General features: G+C 37.3%; 1 protein-coding gene across 1 annotated transcript in view; it reads right to left on the minus strand.

Moving 5' to 3' along the window:
- Window positions 1-451: 451 nt before the first annotated feature.
- LOC149919439 (uncharacterized) overlaps window positions 452-25,962 on the minus strand; it is a 37,227-nt gene continuing 11,716 nt past the window's right edge. Inside the window, exons 3-4 of the mRNA XM_090134387.1 lie at window positions 3,604-3,667; window positions 452-1,136 (exon numbers count right to left, since the gene is read on the minus strand). Coding sequence (XP_089990513.1) covers window positions 1,110-1,136; window positions 3,604-3,667 — 91 coding nt within the window. The 3' untranslated portion in view covers window positions 452-1,109. The remainder of the gene's footprint in view (window positions 1,137-3,603; window positions 3,668-25,962) is intronic.

Raw genomic sequence — 25,962 nt, forward strand, 5'->3', positions numbered from 1 at the left:
GTATATAAAATGCAACATTTCATTCCTCTTCCATTAAGAATATCTGCATGGATGATTTATTTTGAAAAGGTTCCTTAGAGAACACTTTGTTAGACAACAATTATAAATTAAAGAATAGCTATAATTTATACTGAGTTATGGATTTTTATGGCCTGACACTTTATTACAGCTACTCCCCACAGAGCCTCTTTTTGTAATCAAAATGACAGCTTATATCATCAGTGGTAAATATTGTTTGAAATCTACCACGATACTTCTTTGACAAAAGCAGAGTCAAATTTAAATGTACAGCCTGTGCCAACAGTATAAAAATCAATGGCAAAGCTCATCAAATTCAGAGTAGTTCTGATTAGGACAAGAGAGATGTAAATGAGTAAGTAAATGCTTCAAGTGACATTTTTATACTGATACGCAGATCAGTCAACTCCTTTGTGGATTTGCTGTTCTGGGGTAAGATCCTGCTTTGCAGTGCTGATGATGCACTCCTTTCAATCAGTCCTTAACACTAAACTCATAGGCAGCCTAAGGAGCATCTCTTCTCCAGTGACATGCACATGATTGTCTATGCTTCAATTTCTACTTGCTCTTCTGTGGTGTCTCCAGCCCTCCCTTCTGCACAGAGGAACTAATATTGTCACAGATGAAATTATTCACCTTTGCAGGTGTGCTTGTATCAAAATGGTTACGGCATTTTTTTGCAAAGGTCTTCAGGATTCAAGTCCCTGTAGCAAAAGCTATGAATTCAGTCCTACATTTTTCACCAAGCCCTCTAATTACGTTACTTGTCAGAGATGGACAGTATTTCTTTACTCTGAACCAAAATCAGTCTCCTCAGTGTATAACTCAGATGCTTAATAAACCAAACCCTCCCAAGGACCCATGCATAGTTCACACACTTCTTTTTTTGCATCTCAGGTCCAACAAATCTTGGATGGGGACTTCACATTTCTGAACAGAGACATGAGAGCAAGAGAACCGTACACACAGCAACTGGAACCTTCAGTTCAAGTTGTTTAAGGGTTCAAGTAGACCTCATATGCTTGCTCTCATTTCAATTCCTAATACATTTTAGTGCTGTCTGTCTGCATAAGTGTTTTGATTCAGTGCTGTCAGTCCTTCTGCAGAAGTGATTCTGTCTGTGAACACGAGTGCAAAAGAGAGAAGTTCAAATATGTTGCATATGATTTTTAATGCAAATGTATGTGACTTTAAAGGCATTTTTAATTCCTCTTTCTGTAACTACACAGCTAGTTCACATGCATCTGCAAGAATGTCACTTCTTCCCCAGTGAGTTGAAGAAAGCAGTTTTATAGCTCAGTAAAACACATTAAAGTTGTATTCAAAGTGAAAACAAAAGTCAAAAACAAAAAAAGTGAAAAGGACTGCTGTTACCAAATCTGTAGAGGATTTCCTTTTCTCTGCTTTTGGAAGTCAGTTCTCAATTCTTGCTGTTTACAATTACCTTGTACCTTGCAAGCAAAGAGTTGCAGTATCTTGAATTGTATTTTCCCTGCTGATAGTGGTTCAGTTCTTAGGGTGATGATTTCATGTATTTATATCTGGAGAGCAATTTGAATTGTGGGAATTACTTTGAAAAAAATATATGTATAAATGTAATACAAATGATGAAATGCCAGTATTCAAATACATAGTGTTAAAAAAAAAAAAAAAAAAGAATGTACTGAAAATCTTTTATACATTTTCTCTCATGATTACATAATTCTTACACTAACCCTGTTGCCTACATCTTCACATTTTCGAGAGGTGTGAATTTGACAGATCAGATGTCAGTTCAGAAAAAGTACACTTCAATTTGCAAAAGGTTGGATGCCATTCTGGCTACACCGATTAAAAATGACACATATTTGGAACATGCCAGTTCAAGATGACAACAAAGGAAAGTATGGAGACATGGATGTTATGATTGATAGATAGGTGGTACATGATCCTAAACTAATACTTAAACTGGAAGCTAATGTAGTGGAGTAAAACAAAAAATGTTGTATTTTATGTGAAATGCTACCTTTGACTACAACCTGTAGTGAAAGTTCAGAGGATACTTTGTCATGTTTTTTATAGCAAATACATAAAATATACTCTAAACTCTTTATAAACACCTTCTTTATAACCCAAATCATACAAACAAAAATCATCTCAATTTTTAATTATGTATTCCTATCTACGATGTCAGACCCAAATTTCTGAATACGTAACCACAGCACAGTTCTCTGCAACTTAGACTGCTGTATTTCACAGTTAAGTTTGCCAAAACCAAAATACCTTCTTCTCCACTCATCCCATTTCATTTCATCTCAGTGTCTTTAACTTCTGTCCTTGCACCTTTATTTCCTCCTCACCTTTATTTCCAAACATCCATTTCCTTGACCATATTCCATATATTCATAAATCCATACGTCACCTATTTCTCTTTTTCTTCCCCAGTGTTTTTAGACATCACCACTATGCTGCCTGACCCATGCTGCTGAAGAAGTTTCTGATGTGGGTTGGGGGCAATGTGGGGCACTGGCAAGGAGACTTCACATACCAGTGACAACCAGATTGGCAACCTGACCACTTTTTATATCAGCTACTTTTCCCCGTGTCCTCATATCCTAAAGATAATTAATTGTTCAGCATGCTACAAATAGGGCAACCCTTCTCTTGAGTTTAGAGCTGCCATGTAAAACAACCTCATGGATCAGATTGACACTGCACAGCTGTGCAAAATAACTCTATGAAATGTCCTTGTAAGTATAATTGTAAGCCTGCGATAGCTCTCCTTTACATCTTATCCCACTCACAGAAATTATAAATATTTTTTAACTCTTTAGGACATTCCTATTTGGTAACTGCCATGTCTTATTATGTTACTGTTTGTCCCAAGTTCTATCATAGCTCTTGCTAGAACAGAATAGGCCTCCCTAAAACAGTATAAAGTCTCCAAATCAAGTCTGAGACAGAAGAACACACAGCTTAACTTAGAGAATTCAGTATGAAACATAATCCCTATATTCTATTTCTTATCTGAGAAGCATAAAAGTAAATATTAGAAGTAGAAATCAGTTTCAAATACTAGATTGCAGAGCTATAGACTCAAAACTCTTTGATCTGTAATAAAAAATGCTTATATTCCTTTCTCTTGTTCAAGAATCTTTCTTTCTTCTTCTTGTTCATTCATCTTCCTGCTCCTCAGTTTAACATCCAAAAAAATTGTAAAGAATGGAATATACATGAAAAATACATCTACTTTGCCCCACTTGAGCAAATGTTAATCAACAAGTAATATGTGCAATGTTTTGCTCCATCACCACATGTTCTGTGCTAAGGCCACATGTTTTCCAGGGGATTATCAAATACTAAAAATCAGAACACAGATATTCTTTTTGCAATAAAAAAAATCCAAAATATGCAAGAATTGCAGTCACTTCTCTTTAGGAAAGGAAATGAGCATGACCACATGATGAAGTATACTTCCACAAAAGACAGAAAATCTGATAGTCAATTTAACTATTTTGGTTAGACCTATTTTAATATTCCACAATTATCACTTAATGTACAAATTTTATGAAGGCAGTAGAAAAGCAGCTGTTAAGATTCACTTACAGTGCAATGAACTGCAGTGTAGATGCCTCCTGTTTCTCGTGACACTTTGAATAGCAGCTCACGTCTAAAAACAGTCTAAGAGGAAATTGAGTAAGCCATTCATTTCTCTGACAGGTACATTAGACTTCACTGAATTAAAAAATTACAAGGTGAAGTGGCTATCAAAAATGCAGGTTCTTTTTACTATTTTGGATGCTTCTTGTACAGAAGCTCACTGAATATTTACTTCAACATCTTCTCATACAAGACAGAAGCATCTTTCGAGGAACCACCAACCAAACTAAGAGATTTTTAACCATGAGGGAAATTCATCAGATCAGCTTTAAACTGTTTTAAAAACCTCTGTATTTTTGGAAGCTGAGTTCTTTCCTGCAGAAAAAAATCGTAGGCTACTGAGTGTCCCAGACACAGCATCAGAACAGAGAGTCAAGATCACAACTGCAAGCCTGTATTTCTGTATTTTGAGCACTGGAAAATGAAAGGGTTTCCTGTACTTGCAAATTCTTTTTCCAACAAGGGAGTAGAATTCAATAAGCTCTTTAGTAATATAACTACTACTATTACACTTCTTATTTACTCTTTGCAATCATATTTTCAGTAAAACCCCTATATGTAAGACAAAGGCTTTTACAACTCTTTTTTTAGTCATCTCCTACATCCAACTCTTCCAAGACCTTTTTTTTTTCATTTTGTAAGTGACATTTACTGCAATTTTTCATAAACTCTCAAGAATTGGATTCCTTGCCCCTGGAATCGAATAAAATATGTGCACAGACTGTCAGCAGGTCACATGTATCCTGCCAACCTACATCTAATAGATTTTTCACTTTTCATCAGTGGATTTCAAGACAGTATGTAGTCTGCCAAATTTACTAAAAAGCTTGCTACAGTATCGCACTTTCAAAATGTGCAATCTGTCAAAGCCACAACTCAAAATGTCTGCTACAATGAGAGTCTTTGAAAAATCTGCTACGGCGTTGGCATTCATTCAGAAAATAATGAGTATATCAACAGAGAAGGAGGGGAGAGGAAAAAAGTTGTTGGGGGAGGGAAAGAAAGAAAGAGGAAAGATGAATCCTAAATGCAATTTGTTAGAATCTCAAGAAACTATAGAAATTCTTTATGCAAGTATAATCCAACTTAATATGAATTCCTCTAAGACAGCATGTTAATAAATAAATAGTCTATAAGCACTGATGAAAAGATCATTTATCGCAGATTTGACCACAACCATACATAGCAAACCTCAGTACTGATCCAAACACAGAATAAATGTAACAGACATTATAAGACAGCAAACTTTCTTGCATCTCTACTGAGCATTATGAGATTCTATATATGGAGAATATCAAAACAGATAGGTGGAGGGAATAACGTTGCTCAATGTATTAACTGAAATATGAAGGAACCTGAAGTAATTCCAGGAGATCCACTAATAAAGATGGACTTCAATGTCAAAAATCAGAACACTGACAACAAAATATCCAAGTACTGTGAAATGCAATGCAAGAATTTTCCTTGCCTGTTTTTCTACATCTTGTGTTTTAGAAAACACACATCTACATTCAAATTATGCAAAAAGACATAAGAAGAGCAGGAAGAAAGACCATTCCAAAACCAAGAACATATTTTAATATTAGAAACAGGATTTCTTTTTACCTACTTGAATGGCTGACAATAAGGTAAGTTTTCCTGAACTTTCCTGAACTAGTTTTTCAAGCTAGTGAAAGGACTGCAGTAGAATTTTGAATTCAAAGCACTATGGAAGAGCTGCTTCACGCCTTGCCGTGTATCTCCTTCATGGTTCAATCTGCTTCCTGTTTCACATTGCAATGTTCTGATTGGTTCCTGCTGCAGCGTGTAGTGATTTTACCTTGCAATTAAGACGTTGTGGTCTCAAGTGTCTCTCTCTCTCATTAAGAGTTAGGAGTGTTCAAAAGGCTGCAAACCTACATGCAGCTGCTGAAACTTAAAACCAGATGTCTGCCCTCGTGGTTTGATGGAATTTTCTAAGGCAATTTCCAAATTGTCCCCATTTATCAGCATTTGATTGCACAGAGCAGTCTCACAGAAAGATCTGCTTCCATATAAAATGAGTTTTGTGAAATTATTTTCAAGACCTGACAAGCTTCCATACTGACATGAGCAACTGTGATCTGTCACAGCCTTTCCCACACTTAAATGGTGTGTTCCCACTTGAATTTCCCTACTTCTCTAACGATGCATGTCAATACACAAGAAAATGGCCAACATGCCTGTAGATGTTCCTTGCAAAGCAACTCCTCTATGTTTTGCCTTTAAAACTCTGGAAAATAAGGTGTAATTTGAGAATCAAACCTTTTCCTGAAGTGTGGATGATCAAGCAAACAAATAAAAATATATATGTATAAAGAGAATAATCAAAAACTAAGAAAAACACACTCGATCTGTTCCTTTGAAAACAGGCCTCAAGGAGTTTTGTGCTTGCCAGAAGACTGCAGGCTGGATCTGTTCCTTATCTTAGAGGAGGAATCCCATCCAAATTAGCTTTTGATAATGTACAAGATCAAGGGAGAAAATTATACATAGGACACTTAAGATTATAAAATTTGCCTCTCTAAAGCGATCTTTTGTTCCACTGGATAACTAACCTCCTATTTTCAGTAGAACTGCATGGTTGCATATTCTGAAAGGAAAGTAATGTAGCTGAGCTGGCCCAGTTCCATACAGAGTTAACAGAAGCAGGATTGTACCTGGGTCTCAGTCTGGCAAGGACAGAAGTGCTTTTGTTTTGCTGCAGTGGAATCCTGTAGAAAGGTTAAGTAGCAGAGAGAAACCAGAAACAGAGAAGTGGTACTAAGACATAGGCTACAACGTGTGCAATACACAGAGATGTGTACAAACCAAAGAGATCTGCAACTTTAGGCACCTAATTTAACCAGTTGTTCTCACTTTCAGCCAATAGGAAAGAAAAGAAGGCTTTTACTAAAGGGAAATCTAGAGTGCAAAGCAAAGATTCCTGTTCTGAACTGCCCCTGGAGCTTTCTTAATCACTTCTCACACAGACTATACAAGGAGAATGGAGAGAACAGCCAACTACCTTAAAAAGCAAAAAAAAATTGTTTGTGTAAATACCCACTGGTTTGCTTTTCCTATTCTTACAGATACTAAAGATTTCTAAGACAAGGGATCTGTTTTATATAATATCTAAAGTAATCATTTCTCTTCCGGCTTGTGAGATAAGCCAGTCCAAGAAAGTTTTTTAGAACAGTTGTTTTGACAGTTAGTAGCATCCCAACACATTTTTTTCTTCTTTCTTCATGAAGAGAAAAAGGGGAAGGGGAAGGGGAAGGGGAAGGGGAAGGGGAAGGGGAAGGGGAAGGGGAAGGGGAAGGGGAAGGGGAAGGGGAAGGGGAAGGGGAAGGGGAAGGGGAAGGGGAAGGGGAAGGGGAAGGGGAAGGGAAGGGGAAGGGAAGGGAGAAGGGAAGGGAGAAGGGAAGGGAGAAGGGAAGGGAGAAGGGGAAGGGAAGGGAGAAGGGAAGGGAGAAGGGAAGGGAGAAGGGAAGGGAGAAGGGAAGGGAGAAGGGAAGGGAGAAGGGAAGGGAGAAGGAGAAGGGAAGGGAGAAGGGAAGGGAGAAGGGAAGGGAGAAGGGAAGGAAAAGAAAAAAAAGAAAAGAAAAGAAAAGAAAAGAAAAGAAAAGAAAAGAAAAGAAAAGAAAAGAAAAGAAAAGAAAAGAAAAGAAAAGAAAAGAAAAGAAAAGAAAAGAAAAGAAAAGAAAAGAAAAGAAAAGAAAAGAAAAGAAAAGAAAAGAAAAGAAAAGAAAAGAAAAGAAAAGAAAAGAAAAGAAAAGAAAAGAAAAGAAAAGAAAATTTTGAACTCTTTGAATGCAACTGACTCAATCACAGACTGCACACAGTTTTAAGAGAAAGTAATTAGAGTAGAATGATTAATTCATACTTAGATTAAAATAAGTTGACTGATTTGAAAGTACCTATGAGTAAACTGACATTCCTCATGTGTTTTTTGAGGATTAAAAATGAATATTTACAGTAAGTAAGAAATTATTTCCAGCCATTTATACATTATAAAAAGTAGAAACATAGAATATGCTCCCTATCAGAAGATCACTGGTGTATTTTATTAGATTATCTATATCAAATAACCGCCATCCTGTTGCTGCAGCCCAAGATGTGGAGAAATATAATTGTAACTGGAGCTTTTATTTCTTCAGAGCAAGGGAATTTCACAGAAGCATATCAGATACAAAGACAGGGAGATACCACAAAACAGGCTTGACAGCTGAGGCTATCAAGTTAAACAACCACCACATACAGAGACCTATGCACGCATGATGTTTTGCACTTACTGTTACAGTACATTCCAGTCTCAAATGATAACCTCATTATTATTAAATAGGTATGTAACAGATATTGCATTAGTATGTTTGCCTACATTTCCCAAGAGCAAGTACATAAAAAATTGTTTTGGAAATTCGTAACAAGCATTAAAAGTGTATTTTCCCTAACTGATGCCTATAAGCAGTCTTTGAAGTAAAATTTTATTCTTTTTATAAATATTTTTTCAAATGCTTCCTTTCACATTTGTGCATACATTCACACACAGGACTCACAGGCATCCTGGTGTGTATATTCTCCTTATCTACAGATAGTTCATTTCATATGTTATGCTACTTATTGGCATGGGTTTCCATGCGGGGATTCCATTGGACACTGTTGGCTCCCTTCTCACATCCAGGCTCAGTGCCACCTCCAGCAGTCACAGCAAATTCTCCTTTGGCAGCAAATGACTGTATGGCCATTCTCGGCCACACTTCCCCAGGGCAAGCCTCATGGGATGGGAAGCAGCATCTTTCCTCAGCTCCCAGTATGCGCTAGAAGAAACAACTTCCTTCCCAGCCTACAAGCCTTGCTTCTAGCACTACCAGCCAGATTTACAATATTTTCCCTTGAGGGGACTTTTAGCATCAGATGTGCCAGGATATTCATTAAAAGGCAACACTGACTTAACAGATCAAATCTCTGGCAGTTTTCCCTCAGAAAAGCTGGCAAGATGGATTCCGAGCTTCTCTTCCCTTTACACAATGCTTCTATGCTTCCTGCACATACCACTGACTTACAAGGATGCCTTAAACTTGTGTTACCCTTCCTGCTTGAACAAGATGTCAGTTTTAATACCTGCTAATAATAAAGTATTTTGGTGATTTGGAACATGGCAACTGATTCACAGCTCAGTTTGCACCACTAAATTCAGTGCAAATTGTGAGAGGACAAAAGTTGTGAACACGAACTTTGAATTGGAGGAAAAATGTTTCCTTTTTTTTTTTTTTTTTTTTTTTTTTAATGAATGAATGAATGTGGTGAAAATAAACACCCCTTGGTCATGGTCAAGGCAATGCAAAGGCTGGGATTCCTGAATTTCTACATTGTTTAAACAGTCTTGCTTTTAAGGGGTTGGAGAGGTTGAGTGAGTTGGGGTTGTTCATCTTGGAGAATGCTCTAGGGACACTTTACTGTCATCTTCCAATATCCAAAAGGAACTTATGAGAAAGATGGAGAAAGACTTTTTAATGGAACCTGCAGTGATAAGGCAAGGCAAGTGGCAATGTTTTCAAACTGAAAAAGGGTATACTTAGGTTGGATATAAGAAACAAATTTTTCACAATGAGGATGGTGTGACACTGGAAGAGCTGTCAAAGAAGTTGTAAATGCCCCATCATTGAAAGTGGTCAAGATCAGATTGAGTGAGCCTTTAAGAAATGTGATCCCGTGAAAGATGACCTTTCCTATGGCAAAGGAGTTGGACTAGATGGTCATTAAATATGCCTTCCAACACAAACCATTCTATGATTCCACTGTTCTTACTCAACCATTGTCACAAAGCAACAAAATGTAATAGAATATTGGCAAGAAGGTTCAGCCTCTACTGCCATATCACCATCTTCCTTTGACATTGTGGGCCAACATAATAACTTAGGAGGTATTACTTTTGGTCCTTATGTCACCTACATAATTGATTCATACAGGCGTCCATAGAAATGTGTCCAAGTCCATGAGGGAGATTTATACTGAGATCTAAGATTTGGCTTAATTTTAATGATTACTTATAAAATATTATTAAGATAAGAAATAGCCACTCTGTCACCCATCAGGTCTTCCTTTTACTAAGAACTGAGATACAGGAAAAAGCCATAGTTTGAAATAGGCATGGCACTAGAAATTGAGAAGGCATACACTTGAAAGGTAGTAAAGAAGAACTGAAAATGTCCCTTTTGAGTAGAAATAAGAGAATGTATGTGGCACTAAAAATAATTGTATGCAGCACCCATACATTCCAGAATTGCAGTTTCAACACTGAACTTGCATCCAATTTATCCTTGCAAACATCTATACATGACACTAATTCCTCTGTGTAACAAAGCAGACTGCTCTGTTATGCCAGTGTATCTTTCTCTCTATACATAAAAACCTTGTGTACGCAGAAGTTCAGATGACTGAGTGTTTCAATGTGAAAGTTACAATAGAAAGTTAGGCCATAGGCAGCAAGTTACAACAAAGCAGCTGGAGCAAGACTGCATTTAATAGCATTTTCTTACCATATCCCCTTGAAATTTCAGAACAGAGGATGCATACATTCATTCTGGCTCTCAACTAATGAAAGGTTTTCAAGAAATAAAATTCTTGCTCTGTATGAAGCTTTGTGCAAGAGTTGTGCTGGTCAGATATTTCAGAGGAAATAGAATAAGCTCTCTTAGAGGGATAGCTGTGTGTAGGTCACCTGTTGAGTTAAAAACAAAAAGCCAAACCGCAAATCAGCCAAAAAGGATGTTGAAAAATTGGGCTCCTGCAGGCTTGTTTTACATTTTCATCCCTTAAATAATTTTTTTCTAAAAAAGGCAGTATGACTTCTTCAGTTGTTGGTGGCAAAAGGAAAGATATGCATTAACAGTATGGTGGAAAAGCAGTTGAACTTCATAAGGCACTGCAAAAATTGTGTAATTTTTGGCATCTACAGAGATGAGCTAGCTTGCTTAAAAACATACACATATTAAAGGTTGCTTTGCAGATTGCTATTTCTCAATTCCTTTGTGTAACTGTGCCAATGAAATACTCAGCTAGTTGGATTAAAGCCTCTGAAAACTGCAATTTGAGACTGAAAGCCAGATTGGGCCCTGTTCTGAACCAGCATCTCAAGTTTCCAAGCCTTTTGCAAGCATTCTCTGTTCTAGCATGGGTGGTAATCATTGAGCACAAGTCTGGAAACTAACATTACCTAGTGAGAACTGGGAAAACTATCTAGACATGAAGTATTATGTAAGGAAAAAGGGTCTAGACAGAAGAAAAGAAGAAAATAGACATTACAGCATTCAATTTTCCCATGTTGGAGAAGAAATTGCCCGGATTGCCTGGGATTGCCTGGCTTCCAGCAGCTCCAGAAATTAGATGAGACACACATAGCATCAGATACGGTTAAAAGCTCCATTTTATCCTTCATCGTCTGACAAATGTTGCAAAATGAGTTTTGCTGTTATATTAAATGTCAGGAACAGCAGGTTCCTGACTGAGATACTGAAAAATAAAGATCTGGATGGCAATAACAGCACAAGTGCAGGAATAAAACTGAACAGAAAGAACATTCACTGTTTCCATCATCCACAGTGCTCTCTTGGAAGATGGGAGATTTTTGATCCTTGCTCTTGAAAGCTGTTATAAAGATGGACTAACACAATTTCTGTAACGAAAGAATAGAAATGATAAAATTGGACAAAAAAATAAAAACAAGGAAATATAACAGCAGAAGCAGACTATTTTTCTGGGGCAGTGTCGGTGACATCAGACCTTGAACCATTTACTCAAATCTTGAGAGATATCAAATAAAATTTTTAAATAAATAATAGAATAATTCATTTGGTATATCGCAGAGAATTTGGCTACTGAAAAAAAAAAAAAAAAAAAAAAAAAAAAAAAAAAAGGCTAAAAGATTTAAATAGCTACAATTAAAAGAAGGCAGAAATCAAGCTTACTCCTACAGCCACTGACGTGACTTACTGCTTTTCCTGACCACTCATTGACAATTCAGAAGCCACAAGTCACACTCTCTTCTGAGTGTGTATTCTCAGCTGCCTTGACGGAGCCCTCCCCAGTCACTTCATAGAGCTACTTTCCCAGGTCCTTCTTGCCAGACTATGAACAAGTCAGACTCCTGCTACTTTTTAAATGATTGCTGAATGCTGTTATGCTGTTGCTCTTTCTCCATAATGACCTCAATGTTTGATCTATCTTTCCTAATGCAAGATTTGGAAGTCCCAAAGCCAACCCTTCTGCCTTGCTGAAACTGGTATTATTGCTCAGGTAAACAGAAAATTCTCTTTAACTTCATTGATTTCAATTCACTGTGCAGTAAGTTTTCCAGTTACTGTGTAACACAAACGGTATTACTCCAGACACAATGGAGAATAACTAAAGTCATCAGTGCTTCACATGTTGAAACTAGTTTCTTTCAACAAAGCTGCTGAGGATGGCAATGTCACAGACGGAATTGATTATATGGTTGTATGTTACTGACAATTTAAAGATAAAAGTGAATCCACTTGTTACTTTCAACACTCCCCAGAATTCCACCAACAATACAAACAATATGTCTAATGACACTTGACTAGCAGAGCCTACTTGAAATTAAATGCGTGCTTTGAATAAGAACATCACTGGAATGCCTGTAACAAAAACTCCTCTGAAACTACAATATGAAGTATGGTATGTCCCCACTATCTTCTGTAGAATCAGGGCCACGGTGAGCCCAGCTCCGCATCATCAGCTATAAGGAACCTAAACCCAGCTCTTGTTTTGCAAGAAGTCACAACCTGTGAGCCAAAACACAAATGAATATCCAGGAATGCTCACTCTGACCTTATGATATACTATTACATGAAAGGCAATTGTTCATGTAATTAGAATGTCTGCATAAATTAAGACACAAGGCTTAGAGTAACATTTACTTTGTGCAGGATTGTGCTTTACATTATACATCTCTGTGGAGAAAAAGCATTTGACATTACTGCAACTAGAATATTTAGGACATAAGTACAGCGCCATTTGGCTCTGATTAAACACAGCTGGGTACATCTTCATTCCTCAGGGCAGGGAAACAATTATCTGCTGGGAAAGGTAAATCTCAGAGTGTATTCATCTTTCAGCACTAAATAAATACTTGAGAGAAAAACAAGGAAAATATCTATATTAGTGAGTAAAAATGGCACCCAGGAAATGCTAAAAAATGGGAATCCAAAATCAAACCTCTCTCAGCATTACAGACATCTCCCTGAAGCACAGCTTGCATGCTGTGTGAAATAATGCTGCATGGGCAATCCAACTGCTTTCCCATAAGCTAACAGAAAAGAGCAAGATCATTACCCATTACCATTGGTCCTGATACCACAACAGCCTTAGTGTTAAAACACAGCCCTCTGCATTGCAGAAGCAAACAAGGCTTACCTGATGTCCCCCATCACCAAGAGTTTCTAATGAGATTGCTCATGCTACCACCTGTGGTTTATAATTCCACTTTTATCCTAATGGTTTGGAAAACGTTCTAGAGTCAGCTGTAGTCTTACCATACTTTAAAGGTATTTCCTACTTTGCATTCTCTGATGAGTGTCATCACAACCAAGCCAGAGGCTACAACGAAGCAAAGAGCACACTCCTTTGATAATGGAAAGAACTGAATTAATAATGTATGAATCCAAAAGCAGACAAGGGTGTTAACGCCAGAGACCAGTTCACCTGCTCTAGAAGAACCTGCCATTTCTTACCAGGATTGCAGTGATTACTGGATAAAATACATGCAGTATCAGCATAAGGGACTATATTTCATTGGCTATGGGTTTTGAAAAAAAAATAGATTAATTACCCATAAGTATCAGTGGGAATTAAATCTGATCACAGATCATCAGAAACCAACCTGATAATGCTTCTAAACCCAGAAGAACAATTGCAGTGCTATGAATGGAAAATAAGCTGCTATTAAGTCACTGCTGATGGCAGGTATGCTGAGTTAGGCTTGTTTCCTAGACCCACAACACAGGTTCTTCAGTGAGAGAAAAGACTGATAAAATCAATAAACTCTATCATTCAATTTCTGATAGGAGGGTCCAAGTCACCTGAAATCTCAAGGTCACTGTTAGAGTTAGTCTGGGTGCTCAAAAAGTCCAGTGTCAGAGGCAGCTGCACTCTGCTACCCAGTGACTACTGATATCTAGGTACAGTGAAAGCTGTTCCTTAAAGAGAATCTATGGAGAATAAAGAACCCTGTGCAAGTTTCAAAACTTCTGTGAAAGCTCTAATGTGTGTATAATAGTCACTCAGAGAGGAAAAAAAAAATCAGAATTCATGTTATCCTATACACGCAGCAAAGTGCTGTCACTGGAATGCAAATTTGGAAGAATGTACATCTCTCATTGTTCATTAAAAAATATGAGTAGCTTATGAAAAGGTACCTCTGAGAAATCTAGAATTTGATAATAATCCTGTCTTCTCAAAGTAAAACACAGACCACTAATTTTTACCCATAGTTTAAAATGCCACATATTTCCAAGGATACACTCCTCAATGAAATGAAAGCAACTATGATCGTCCACAGTGAAAAGCATTTCTAGATTAATTATACTCCCTCTTTCCAATGAGAAATATATTTGATGGCATTTGGGCTGAATTTTGAAATGCTTATCTTGCTTCTCCAAATATGAGATTCACTTTTGTTCATGCTGTGCACTGGATTCTCGTTCAAAAGAGAGAGACAAGAAATATTTATCAGACTGAATTCATAATATGGTCATGTTGTTCAAAAACCTGCAAGCAAAACAAAGATGAAATGCACTGCCCTAATCAGCAATCCACTTCAAATTAAAGCTAGGAATAAATTCTTTCAGCCCTCTCCCGCTTTTTCAGTTGACCAAAAAAAAAAAAAAAAAAAGTCTGATCTTTTATGATGCCTGCATCTGTGAACTGAAATTGAGGTTTAAATATTTTAACAGTTAAATAACATTGATATGAGCTGATGTGAGGAAATATTAGCATTTAGGAATGCTGCTATTTCTGACACTGCCGTTGTGTCAATAATTGTTTCAAAAACCAAGTACTTGTATTGCAAGACATAAATTTTTAATCAACATATGAGCAGTTTGTTATACATTAATTCATACTGAAAATGACATTATTATGTCAGAACCACACAAAGACAGACCTATCATCACACAGAAACCATCTGCACAAGTTACCATTGTTTAGCAACAGCCCGATAAGATAGAGGTCAGCTTAAATGTGTATAAGAGCTGTTTCTTTTCATCACATTCTAGTTCTGTCAGACTGACTTTATGACATGAAAAAATGTAACAAGATTATGCAGCACAGCTGGACAACTCTTCCAGGCTTTCAAACAAAATGCTGTGTAGAAGTTACTGTCAAAAACACCTGTCCATTCCGTTTGCTTATATGTCAACGCACAAACAGTGTCTACAAAGCTCCTACTTTGTAGAGCATATTGAGACACAAGGTTATATCAGAAAGCCAGCTTCTATTTCACATGAAATTGATAAGATGATAAGATGATAAAAGCAAAAGCATCTTTCTTTAAGGAGGTTTTTAGCTATAACGGCTAACAGTGAACAAAGACAGTACTTGGTCTGAATTTGCTCAAGATCACATACTGAGAGATAAAGAACTTCAAGTCACATTGATGTGCAAATGTCCACATAAGGCTTTGTAGTTTTGCACATTACTTCTACTTTCTTTTACATTTCCCCACTATAACTATTTATTGTTGATAACAGTAAGTATTCCTGCCAATTTGGCTTTATCTCTCATCAGCCTCTGATGTAGAGGTACTACTGATATGCCTGCAGGACCTGTTAAGGCTGAGCAGAAGTATTTTAAAACAGCTTGTTCACTCCTGTTTGGTTGCTACCAGAAGGTTGTGATGGGCATTTGTATTTGTTCCCTAAAGGTTTTCATAAGTAAAGTCATATATTTCACAATGTGGTCTTACATCTTTCACTCTCATTCCTTCACAGATGAACATCCTAGAAAGAAAGAAACATCAATCAAAGCATCTGGTCTTTTGTACTTACAATACAAGAGAAAGTAGGTTTGAGAAAACAAATAATGAGTGCTTTCTCCCCATATCACAATAAAAGTGCAGAGTGGGAGTATTTGAATGATACGGGATACTTGGAGTTATAACTATTTGGAGGATACAGGAACCCTGCACTTCCAAAGAGCAGTTAAATTCATCCCACATATCCCAGAGAGCATTTGAAACACTCCAAGGGATTCCCAAATGTTAATCTTTCCTGTTAGCATAGGACCACCTTACATGAAATAAATACTTACCAAGGTAAAAAGAGAAAAAATAGGTAAGACAACTAAGTTCTTATCCCTTCTCCTTCAAAAGGTTTAGTATTCTGTGTAATCCTGAACTTCATTAACACAGTATGTGAGATAAATCCACACTGGACTAGCACATTCAACAGTAGTAAAATGTTAAGACGTGGAATCACATCTCATTGAATCTGGGTTTCTCACATGTTCAGCATGCATTCCAATGTGAAGTGACTAGGAAGGGAAAAGCAAGAAATAGGTCTTTCTCCTGCCTGTTTATTTAGCAAATAAGGTATGCCATTTCTTCATGCTTTTATCATAAATTTGCAAAGATACAGTTGCAAAGCTTGTCTTTTTCCTTTGGACAAAATGATTTTGTGAATCTGGGACTTGCTTGTAGCTTTTACAATACCAAAATTAACAAGTGATATGAAACCCCAAAGTATTATTCCTGATTTCATTTACAGTTTAAAAAAAGAAAGCATGCAGGGATTAGTTATGCCAGGTTTTACAAAAATATGTATGACTCCAAGGGCACTGGAACATGTGCGCTAGAAATGACTCTCATCTTGATTCCCTCACCAACTCTCCTAGCAATCTTTACAAGGAAGACCTACCTAGTGACACACCCCAGCACCCACATGTACATTTATCCTGGCCCCAATCTGCTTTAATTCTAAGCCAAAGCTTATAAAGAAAGTTTCTAGCCTATCACAGCACTTAATTGTTAAAGAGGCAGAAGTTCCTTCATCCCAGATCACAGTTCTGCTACAGGACTGAAGCAGAAACAGCTTCAGAATGAGTTTAAACTGCAGCAAGCAGGCAGAAACAGCCTCAGAGTGAGTCTAAAAAGCAGCAAGCAGGCTCCAGAAATCCTGTAATTTCACCTTCTGTAATTAGACCTTGCCCCATCTATTACCCCAATGTAATCACACTTTATAAGAAACAAGTAGTTGCTGTGCAATACACATATCTGAAGAGCAGATGTAGGAAAGAAAAATTCCAGAATACATTTTGTTAATGTGTGAAGATTTCATTAATTCAATTAGCATAACTTGTTTTTTCCTTTGCAGAGTGCTCCCTGCAAGGCACTGCAGAGAAGGCTCCTCATGGAAAGTTAAAATTCAATATTGGTACAGTGGGGGACAAGTTTCTCATCATAGGATATCCCAAGTTGGAAGGGACCCATGAGGATCATAGAGTTCAACTCCTACTGATGATCCAGATAAAAGCTAGATTACTTTCCAGCATTCCTTTGTCCTCCCTGGAAGTGGCAGGCAGGACCTCACAGCCAGGACCCATTCCATCTCCATGTGTTAAAATATTGGCCAGCTGGCAAGGAGTATGTAAGAGCTGCTAGTTAATGCTGCATCTGAAGTCAAAGGATAAACAAAAACACATCTTCAGAAGCCCTTCTGCCCTCCTAAGGCAGCTCCTGCAATGTCAGCAGTGCAGGGACCATCCCCATAGCCTCACTGAATGTACTACTGCCAAGAGACACAAGGATTTAGGTAATTTATTTATCAGCTACTTAGAGCCAGTGAAGATGCACTGAACTAAGAATAAAAAATACCATTTTTCTTATGCTTGTCTCTCCCAGCTGTTCACAGCCAGACTGCTGAAAGGGAAGCCATTATATTTAAATATTTTTCAGGTTTGGTAGTATTTTTTTTTTTTTTTAAATGTATAGTTTTCTAGGATTACTAACAAACATAAAGAAAAGTTAACTCCACTTAACTCCATATTAGGCACCCATACCAGCCCTCAGAAGCATTGTTCTCTTCATTGTTAAGTATGCATCACCTAAAGGTTAGTTGAATACTCATCATCTTTTGGACCTGCACAAGGGTCAGAGGTGTCTGCAGCTTTTGTACTCCCAAATGCAAATGTATCTCTAAAATCTTTTTTCCATCTTACGTTTCTTCTGTTTAAAACAGTGAAAAATAGACTGCCAGAAGGTTAAGTACTTAACATGAGTACTAGATACATTATGTGAAACAAACAGGTTTAACCTAGATTTGTGACCTCTGTAATTTTATTTCACTGTTCTTGTCATTGAAAAGTCCCCAAAACAACATAATTTGATTTAATATAATTAAATGACTACCAGGATTGCAATATTAATATAAACCATGAATGTCCGAGGAAAAAAATAAGACCAGATGAACATAAACACCAGAGAATGATTCATTCTTGATGTAATTTCAGGGTCAATGGAAAATACACCAGGCATAAATCTGGCCCTGTGACGCAGAACTTCCAGGAAATATGAATCTGTTGTAACTAGAGATCTCTGCTGACGTATGAACTGAAAAGCTTAATAGAAATGAGGCAAATTCAGCTTTGACAACAAAAAGAAGTTAAGCCAGCTCTCTTAATTACCTAACTGAAAGCAAATAAAAGCCTGGATCAAAATACCTTAATGTACAGAAAGAAAAATATGAAAACACGAGGCAAGAACAACAGCATGACGACAGATCTGAGAAGCAGCACATAATAAACAGGATGACTAAAATGGAAAAGGGAAGTGTTCTCTATGACATTCAGCACAGAAGACAAATTTTTGACTTCTGAGAAATTCAGTTCAGACACTGTTTAATGAGATACATCTTTCAATAAACATCCATTATTCCCATTAATAACCAAATTAATAATGCATTTGCTAACACCATGCTCATGCATAACATTGTGAAGAGATAACTTTGGGTCTGTTGAAATTAGGGTAAAGGTGACATGTTCCTACATATTTGGTACTGTCATTTTCATCACTTCACAAGAAGCACAAGTGCCAGTTAATCTCAGAATCTGCCCTACACTTTCAACTTAAATTCATGTTAGTGTAAGATCATAGAATCATAGAATGGCTTAGATTGGAAGAGACTTTAAAGATCACCTAATTCCAACCCCCTGTTGTGAGCAGGCTGCCACTCACCAGTTCAGGCTGCCCAGTGCCCCATCCAACCTGGCCTTGAGCACCTCCAGTGATGGGGCATCAACAGCTTCTCTGGGCAGCTGTGCCAGTATCTCACCAGCCTCTGAGTAAAAATTTCCCCTTAGCATCTAACCTAAATCTCACCTCTTTTAGTTTAAAACCATTACCCCTTCTCCTGTCACTATCAGACCATGTAAAAAGTTGGTCTTCCTTTTGCTTATAAGATCGCCTCAACTATAGGAAGGCTGCAATGGGATCCTTACACATGGACTTGCTGAACCTCATTAGATTCAGATGGATACAATTTTCAAGCCTGTACAGGTCCTTCTGGATGGCATCCCTTCCTTCTATTGGATCTGCTCTACCACTCAGCCTATTGTCATCAGCAAATTTTTTGAGGCTACACTTGATCCCGCTGTCCATGTCACTGATAAAGATATTGAAGAACACCTGTCCCAAGATGGACTTCTGAAGGATACCTCTCATGACTGGCCTCCACCTGAATGTAGAGCCACTGACCACAACCCTCTGGCTGTGACTATCCAACCAATTCTTTATCCACCAAATAGTCCACCCTTCAAAACCAATTATCTCCAATTAGAGATAAGAAAGTGATGTGGGACCATGACAAAGCCCTTACATGAGTCCAGCTAGGTTACATTGGTTGCCCTTCCTCTGTCCACTGATGTCATCACTCAATCGCAGAAGGCCAACAGATTACTCAGGCACAATCTACCCTTGGTGATGCCATGCTGGCTGTCTTGGATCAAGTCCTCATTTCACACGTGCATAACATCTCTTCCAGGAGGATCTGTTCCATGATCTTTCCAGGAACACAGATGAGGCCCACTGGCTTGTAGCTCCCTGGGTCTTCCTTCCTCCCCTTCCTGAAAATAGGAATGATGTTTCCCCTCTTCCAATCACCAAGGACTTCTCCAGACAGCCATGACTTTTTCAAAAATAAAAGTAGTAGAACAGGGTACAGAAAAGCAAAGGTCTTTTTTGCAAATGTCTTTTGCAAATAAGTTCATCTTACTGGCACCTATTTCTTCTAAAAATTATAGGAAAGTTTCATAGTCATCGTTAATCTTGGTGTCCCAATCTTTTGCCCTGTGGGAACAAAATACCACAACCTCCTTCCTCCTTCCCTACCTATCTACATGCATTTACTCGTGTGGAAGATGGAAGAAGGAAGATACTCACATACTGTGTAGAGTTAGATAAAGTCAAGACAGTCATTGGTGGCCCAGGACTGCCTGTAGTATCTATTCACAGATTCTACTGTGAAGAGAAGATAATTCAGATGAGAGAACAGTGGTGAAAATTGCAGTTTATTTTTAAAAGAATGAAGTGTCTCATTAGGATTGTTCCTAAACCACTTATTAATGCTGTCACCAGCTATAGCATAAACCCTTATATTCCATGCAAGCTGTGACAAGTCAAATTGTAGATTATTTTTCCGATAGCTTATTAAAGACAAGAAATAGTATCTTCAAAAATTCAGTGACAATTTCTCCAATAGTTGTAAGGAGAAGGGTAAGCTCGCTTCCAGTCATGTATTTCTTCACCTAAAAATTAACAACAGATAGGGTTGAGAGAATGAGGAAGAAAAATAAATCCAGATCTTCAAATGGCCTCTCTCATATCAATGGCAAGGAATTGAGTTATGGGTTAAGAATTTACCCCTGTTAAAAATAAAAGAACATGAATATTGCTCGGCTCACAAAAAGTTGCACAAAAAAAAAAAAAAAGCAAATTGACATATTTCAAGAGGATTTAGGCGGTTATGATCCTATCTCTTTCAAAGTACTAAAATATAACCTGTTGTGAATTTGAGTTATTTCTAAAATAGTAGATTTTTAAAGGGTAAAGAAAACAAAGAGTCATATGTAGAAAAACCTTACTGCCATTTTCATAATGGAAATATTTCCATGAAAGTTAAGTAATATTGTTCTTACTTGATTTTGTTGCCATTAATAATGTTATGCTCATCTGTACTACAAAAGAGATTTCAGAGTGTTTAATGACTGTTTATCTCTTGATTTACCATTATCACATTACATTCACCTGATACACAAGGAAAAGATTATATTACTTCTGACAGTCAGTCTAAAATTGGACTTTTCAGTCCAACAGCAAAATATATTACATGTATGATATTCACTTGGTTTATTTGTTCTCGGTCTTAGATCTGCAAAGAAGATGAGGCATAACAAGCAAGGACCTAGTAAAAGCTATTTTGTAAATAAATAAAAGTGAATTATTTCCTTGTGGCAACCACACTGAAGATTATACAAAGAATCCTACATAGTCTGATGTTACTTTTCACTTGATAAATGATGACCATCTGTCCAGACAAGGATCAGCATTATGGCTTTTTTTACAAAGTAAAGCAAGGTCAGAAGTTTATGCATCCATCTTCATGTGTCTAAGATGGCAAATAGCACCCTCAATGCATTACAAGTGCATCAGCTTGCAGCTCTGAGGCAAAGTAAAAATTTTGATGCAGACAATGCTATTTCCTACCTAAATAACATGAGCCAATTTCAATAAAACTTTGATCATGAAATCTATTTTAATATAGACTCTCAAAATTTACATCAAGATACTCATGAAATTATGAACTAATACCTTCAGCAGCAAAGAATTTGAGTATTGCTTTCCTGAATATTTACATAATAGATATGACTAACTAACCAACAAATAACGATTCTAGCTAATAAGTCCGGCTCTTGCTTAGGAAGTCCTACATGCACAGAAATAACTTATCCATCTGGTCATTCTAATTCTCTCTCTTTTTTGTTGTTGTTGTTGCTGTTATTATTATTATTTTAAATACACATAACAGGATATTAGCTTGCATTTTTCTAAACTTTCTATGTTTTAGTAGTCAGAGAAAAAGGTCTTATGCGATTTGTGCCTAATTCTAGAAAGAGAAAAGCAGTATTTTATCTTTGCTTTTAATAGAGAGGTCATGTTACCACCTTCTGTTTTGGATATGGGCTGGCCTCTCTTAAGCTTAAAGTAGTGCACTTGTGTGTTAGAGCTGATCCACTACCCAGGGATCTGATTTTTGGATGTAAATCATCACAGCATTATTGCTGCACTATGTACTGTCTCCTTCCCCTATCATCACTCCAAACTACTATCATTGCCAAATATTTTCAAGGCATTTGGCACCTCTACACAGAGAAAATCACTCTTTCTCGTGTCTCAGCCACATCTTCAACTCAGTAAAACTAGATTTCATAACCAGATCATGCCAATCACTGCTGGAACAGAAGCAACCTAGAGGATTTGAGGAACTATTGCTCTGGTTCTGAATAGCACTTTTCATTTCTGTTTGAATAACCAGTTTTTATTGACTGGGATGTATTTTTCTTAGTTACTACATGACATAATAAAGCATCTCTTCTCTCTGACATAATAGTATAAACCTACAGCAGGAGATGATTATGCAATAGCCTGCCCTTCAATATTTACATCCCAGACATCCAGCAAAAGTTTCTACAGAGCACTTATTAACTCCCTATTAGCTCTATGTCTAGATACATCTGGTACACCACTGTACAGGATACATGTTTTGGGAGACTGGACGTGAACAACAAACAAGATAATGGAGTGGTCACATTAAATTCAACAACACAAGCACCTCCTAATTATAAAGCAATATCCCTCATTTTCAACACAATTTACCTCTATCAAAAATAAATATCAGTCTCTGTAATCATTAGATGAGTAATGCTGCAGATGAAGCGACCCAAAGGACTATTTTTCTGCTTCTTAGTTAATTTATTTTTCCTACATCCAATATTCTTTGCATACTATTGTGCCAACAGAAAGAGGGATGCACTGTTCTATTCACATCTTGTTGATGAGGGAATCCGTGTGTGAACTGGTGACTCTGTTAAGAAGTTAGCAATATATTAGCTTCATCTCCTGTGTTATTTTCATCTAAAGAAATTCAAGTCACCTTATGAAGAAAAACATAACACTGAGAAACTGAAGGAGAAAAAACAAGAAAAAGAGGATAAGAAAAAGTAGAAATATAGGTAGAAATCATAAAAAATATAAGGATTATTTTCCTTAGAAAATAGGTGTATAAAAGACTGCGATTAAAACACTAAAAAATAGCAAGAATAGAAGATTCACATTCTCCATGTCAAAGTAGATAAGTAAGGGTTTATTCAATCAAAACAGAATATCTTCTCTCATGATATTTACTCAAATTCTGGAACTACATTTCCAGATGTTAAAAAGATTAAGAGCACAGCAAGAAGGAAAAGGAGATTACATGTTCAGAGATAGCATAAGTGTGGAATAGGGCTAGCAGTATTTCAGAGGAAATTAATCTCTACGATTTAGGGTAATGAAAAATTGCCTTAACTTTTCAGAGGTGCCTGAGTTAGCCACTTTCATAGTAAGACATAAAAATCAGGCCACCTGACTAGATTGCTATGTTAGATTAACTCCTAGGCTAGTCTTCTACTTGCAGCATAGAAACTTGTTGGAACTGAATTGTCTTTTTCCTGTCAAAAACCGGCCAAAACCTACAAATGCATTCTTTTTTTTCATTCTAGTGTTCTGTCTGCCCACTGTCTCACTATTCATACAGCAAGAGAGCATGCATTTTCTTTCCATGCGAATTATTGCAAAAATTATGTTGCAAAGAAAATTGTGACTAAAAGAATTTGGAAGATTAAAACTACATGGCCTACACAGATGGAAGGAAGGCACCTACATTCACCTGCTGAAACTGATTTTATGCTGGACTTCTGACTTCTGTAGGAAATTGGGAAATGATACATATGCAAGACATGGAACGTGAAACGCATCGCTGTTAGAACCAGTTGGTCTGAGTAAATCAGCCATGTGTTTTCATCACAAAGAGCTGGAAGGACATCTAGTGGACTTCCTTACAAGTAGTAGAGCCTTATACTATCATTTTACTGCACTGCCACCCATCAGGAATTTTTTTTAATGTTGGTCTTTTTATTAAAAAAGCATATGAAATGCTGGAAAAGTACTAAAATCCATGTCATGCAGAGCAGGCAGCCAGCTATAAAACATACTGCCACAACTCTAGATCTGTAGTCTAATCAAGCTATATTTTAGAGTCAATCTACAGCTTACTGACACTATTCGATCAGAACTACATGTTTAAAATACAGACCTTAGGCTTTTTACCATAAATATGTATAGTGCACATTGTGCTGATCTTCCTAAAGGTGTTTATGCTTTAACACCTAGGAAATTTTCTTTATGGGCTGCAGGCAAGAGATAATCCTAGTTTAAGTAGTTTCTTTAAAAGTAAGAGAGAACTATCTTCCAACTTTATCCTAATTCTTCTGGCTTGAAGTGGAGTAATGCATTTCTAAAAGCAGAATAAGACATTCAGCAACATTCATTTTATAGGAAATTTATTCTAGTCCAAGCTATGAATATTTACATCCACTAGACTTTGCCCAGTAATATGCCTGAACATTTTAAAACTTTATAGGAATGGAGTTACAAGCATATTTACACATCTAGGGAAGCAGGCAGCACAGAGTTGGGGAAAATTTTAATTCTGGGGAGTAGAATCATAGAATCACCAAAGTTGGAAAACGCCTCTAAGGTCATCCAGTCCAACCATCCACCTATCACCAATATTTCCCACTAAACCATGTCCCTCAGTACAACATCTGCATGTTTCTTGAACACCTCCAGAGTCAGTGACTCCACCACCTCCCTGAGCAGCCCATTCCAGCACCTGACCACTCTCTCAGGGAAGAATTATTTCCTAACTTGGCTGGAATCCCCCCTGGTGCAACTTGAGGCCACTCCCCCTCATCCTATCACTAGTTAAATGCAGAGGAGGCCAATCCCCACCTCACCATAATTACCTGAAGTGAGCTTCAGGTAATTTCGAGTATCTGAAATCCAGGAGGCCTTATGTTTGAGTGTCTAAACTGTTATACAGATCAAAGGTTTTTGGTGTATAAGCCCAATAGCTGTATTCCAAAATAGTTCATCAGCTAAACATTTGTATATTTAACTATATGTTTTGGTAATCTAATTTGTGCAAATTTTGTTTTGAGGCTTTTTACCTGCAAATGCATTCAACTTTGTTCCAGATGTAGGAAACCTATTTTTTGTTTAACTGAACTCTGCAAGTGCTCTATGTGGGTTGTTCTGCAGTAATTTCCTATTTCCATGGAAACTTCAACAGGCACAGAGAGCACAATAACACTACTTGATAGAGCAAATTCTCAGCTACAAAACGCTATTTTTCAATCTAGTCACCACAATTAGCTGTGCATTTCTACCATCAATGAACAAAAGCCTACATGTCGTGCCCTTAAAAGCCCGTCCCAGAGGAGGTGACTCACTGTTTCACAGCTGTTGTGATGGAATCGTTGCTGGGAAAATGTTGCCTCCACAGTCCATCTTTCATTGGTCTGAACAGATGGAAGTCAGAAGGTGCCAAAACTGGACTATACAGTGAGCGTGGCAGGACATTCCAGCCAAGACTGGCAATGTGCTTCACAGCTTTTCAAAAACATAAAGGTTTCAAGGCAATGGAAACAAAGCTAGAAATCAAATGAAAGAATTGGAGTGAAATCATTCTTAATTTTTTCCATAAAAATGCCCTCAGGTGCCTCTTAAATTATTTTTATGTAACTTAGCGAGTGAATATTCAGCCCTAATAGTAAAGGGCCCACAAATATAAACTGGAGCTGTATGGAAACCAAGCAACCATCCACTTGATTTTTCAGATATGTCACAAGTGTGTCTCCACCTACAAGTTTTGTACAGGCAGACTGTGAGGACCTCGGGAAGGCGAGTCAAGCAGGTAATCATTCAGACGCAACTCAGTTGATGAAATACAGTCACATATCAACAGAAGCTGAAATACTGTCACCCTGACACAGATGGGATTTAGTAGATCTTATTTTGTGCAGGTACTTCATCATAGCCTTCACACTTCAGATCTGTTGTGAGTGGCTTACTCACTGTACACACTCATTTTTCAGTTTGGGAGAGGAGATAGAAACCTAGCAGCTCTCCACTGAAAA

The sequence above is a fragment of the Phasianus colchicus genome, chromosome 1 (assembly GCF_987193195.1).
Source record: "Phasianus colchicus chromosome 1, bPhaCol1.hap1.1, whole genome shotgun sequence".
Lineage (NCBI taxonomy): Eukaryota > Metazoa > Chordata > Aves > Galliformes > Phasianidae > Phasianus > Phasianus colchicus.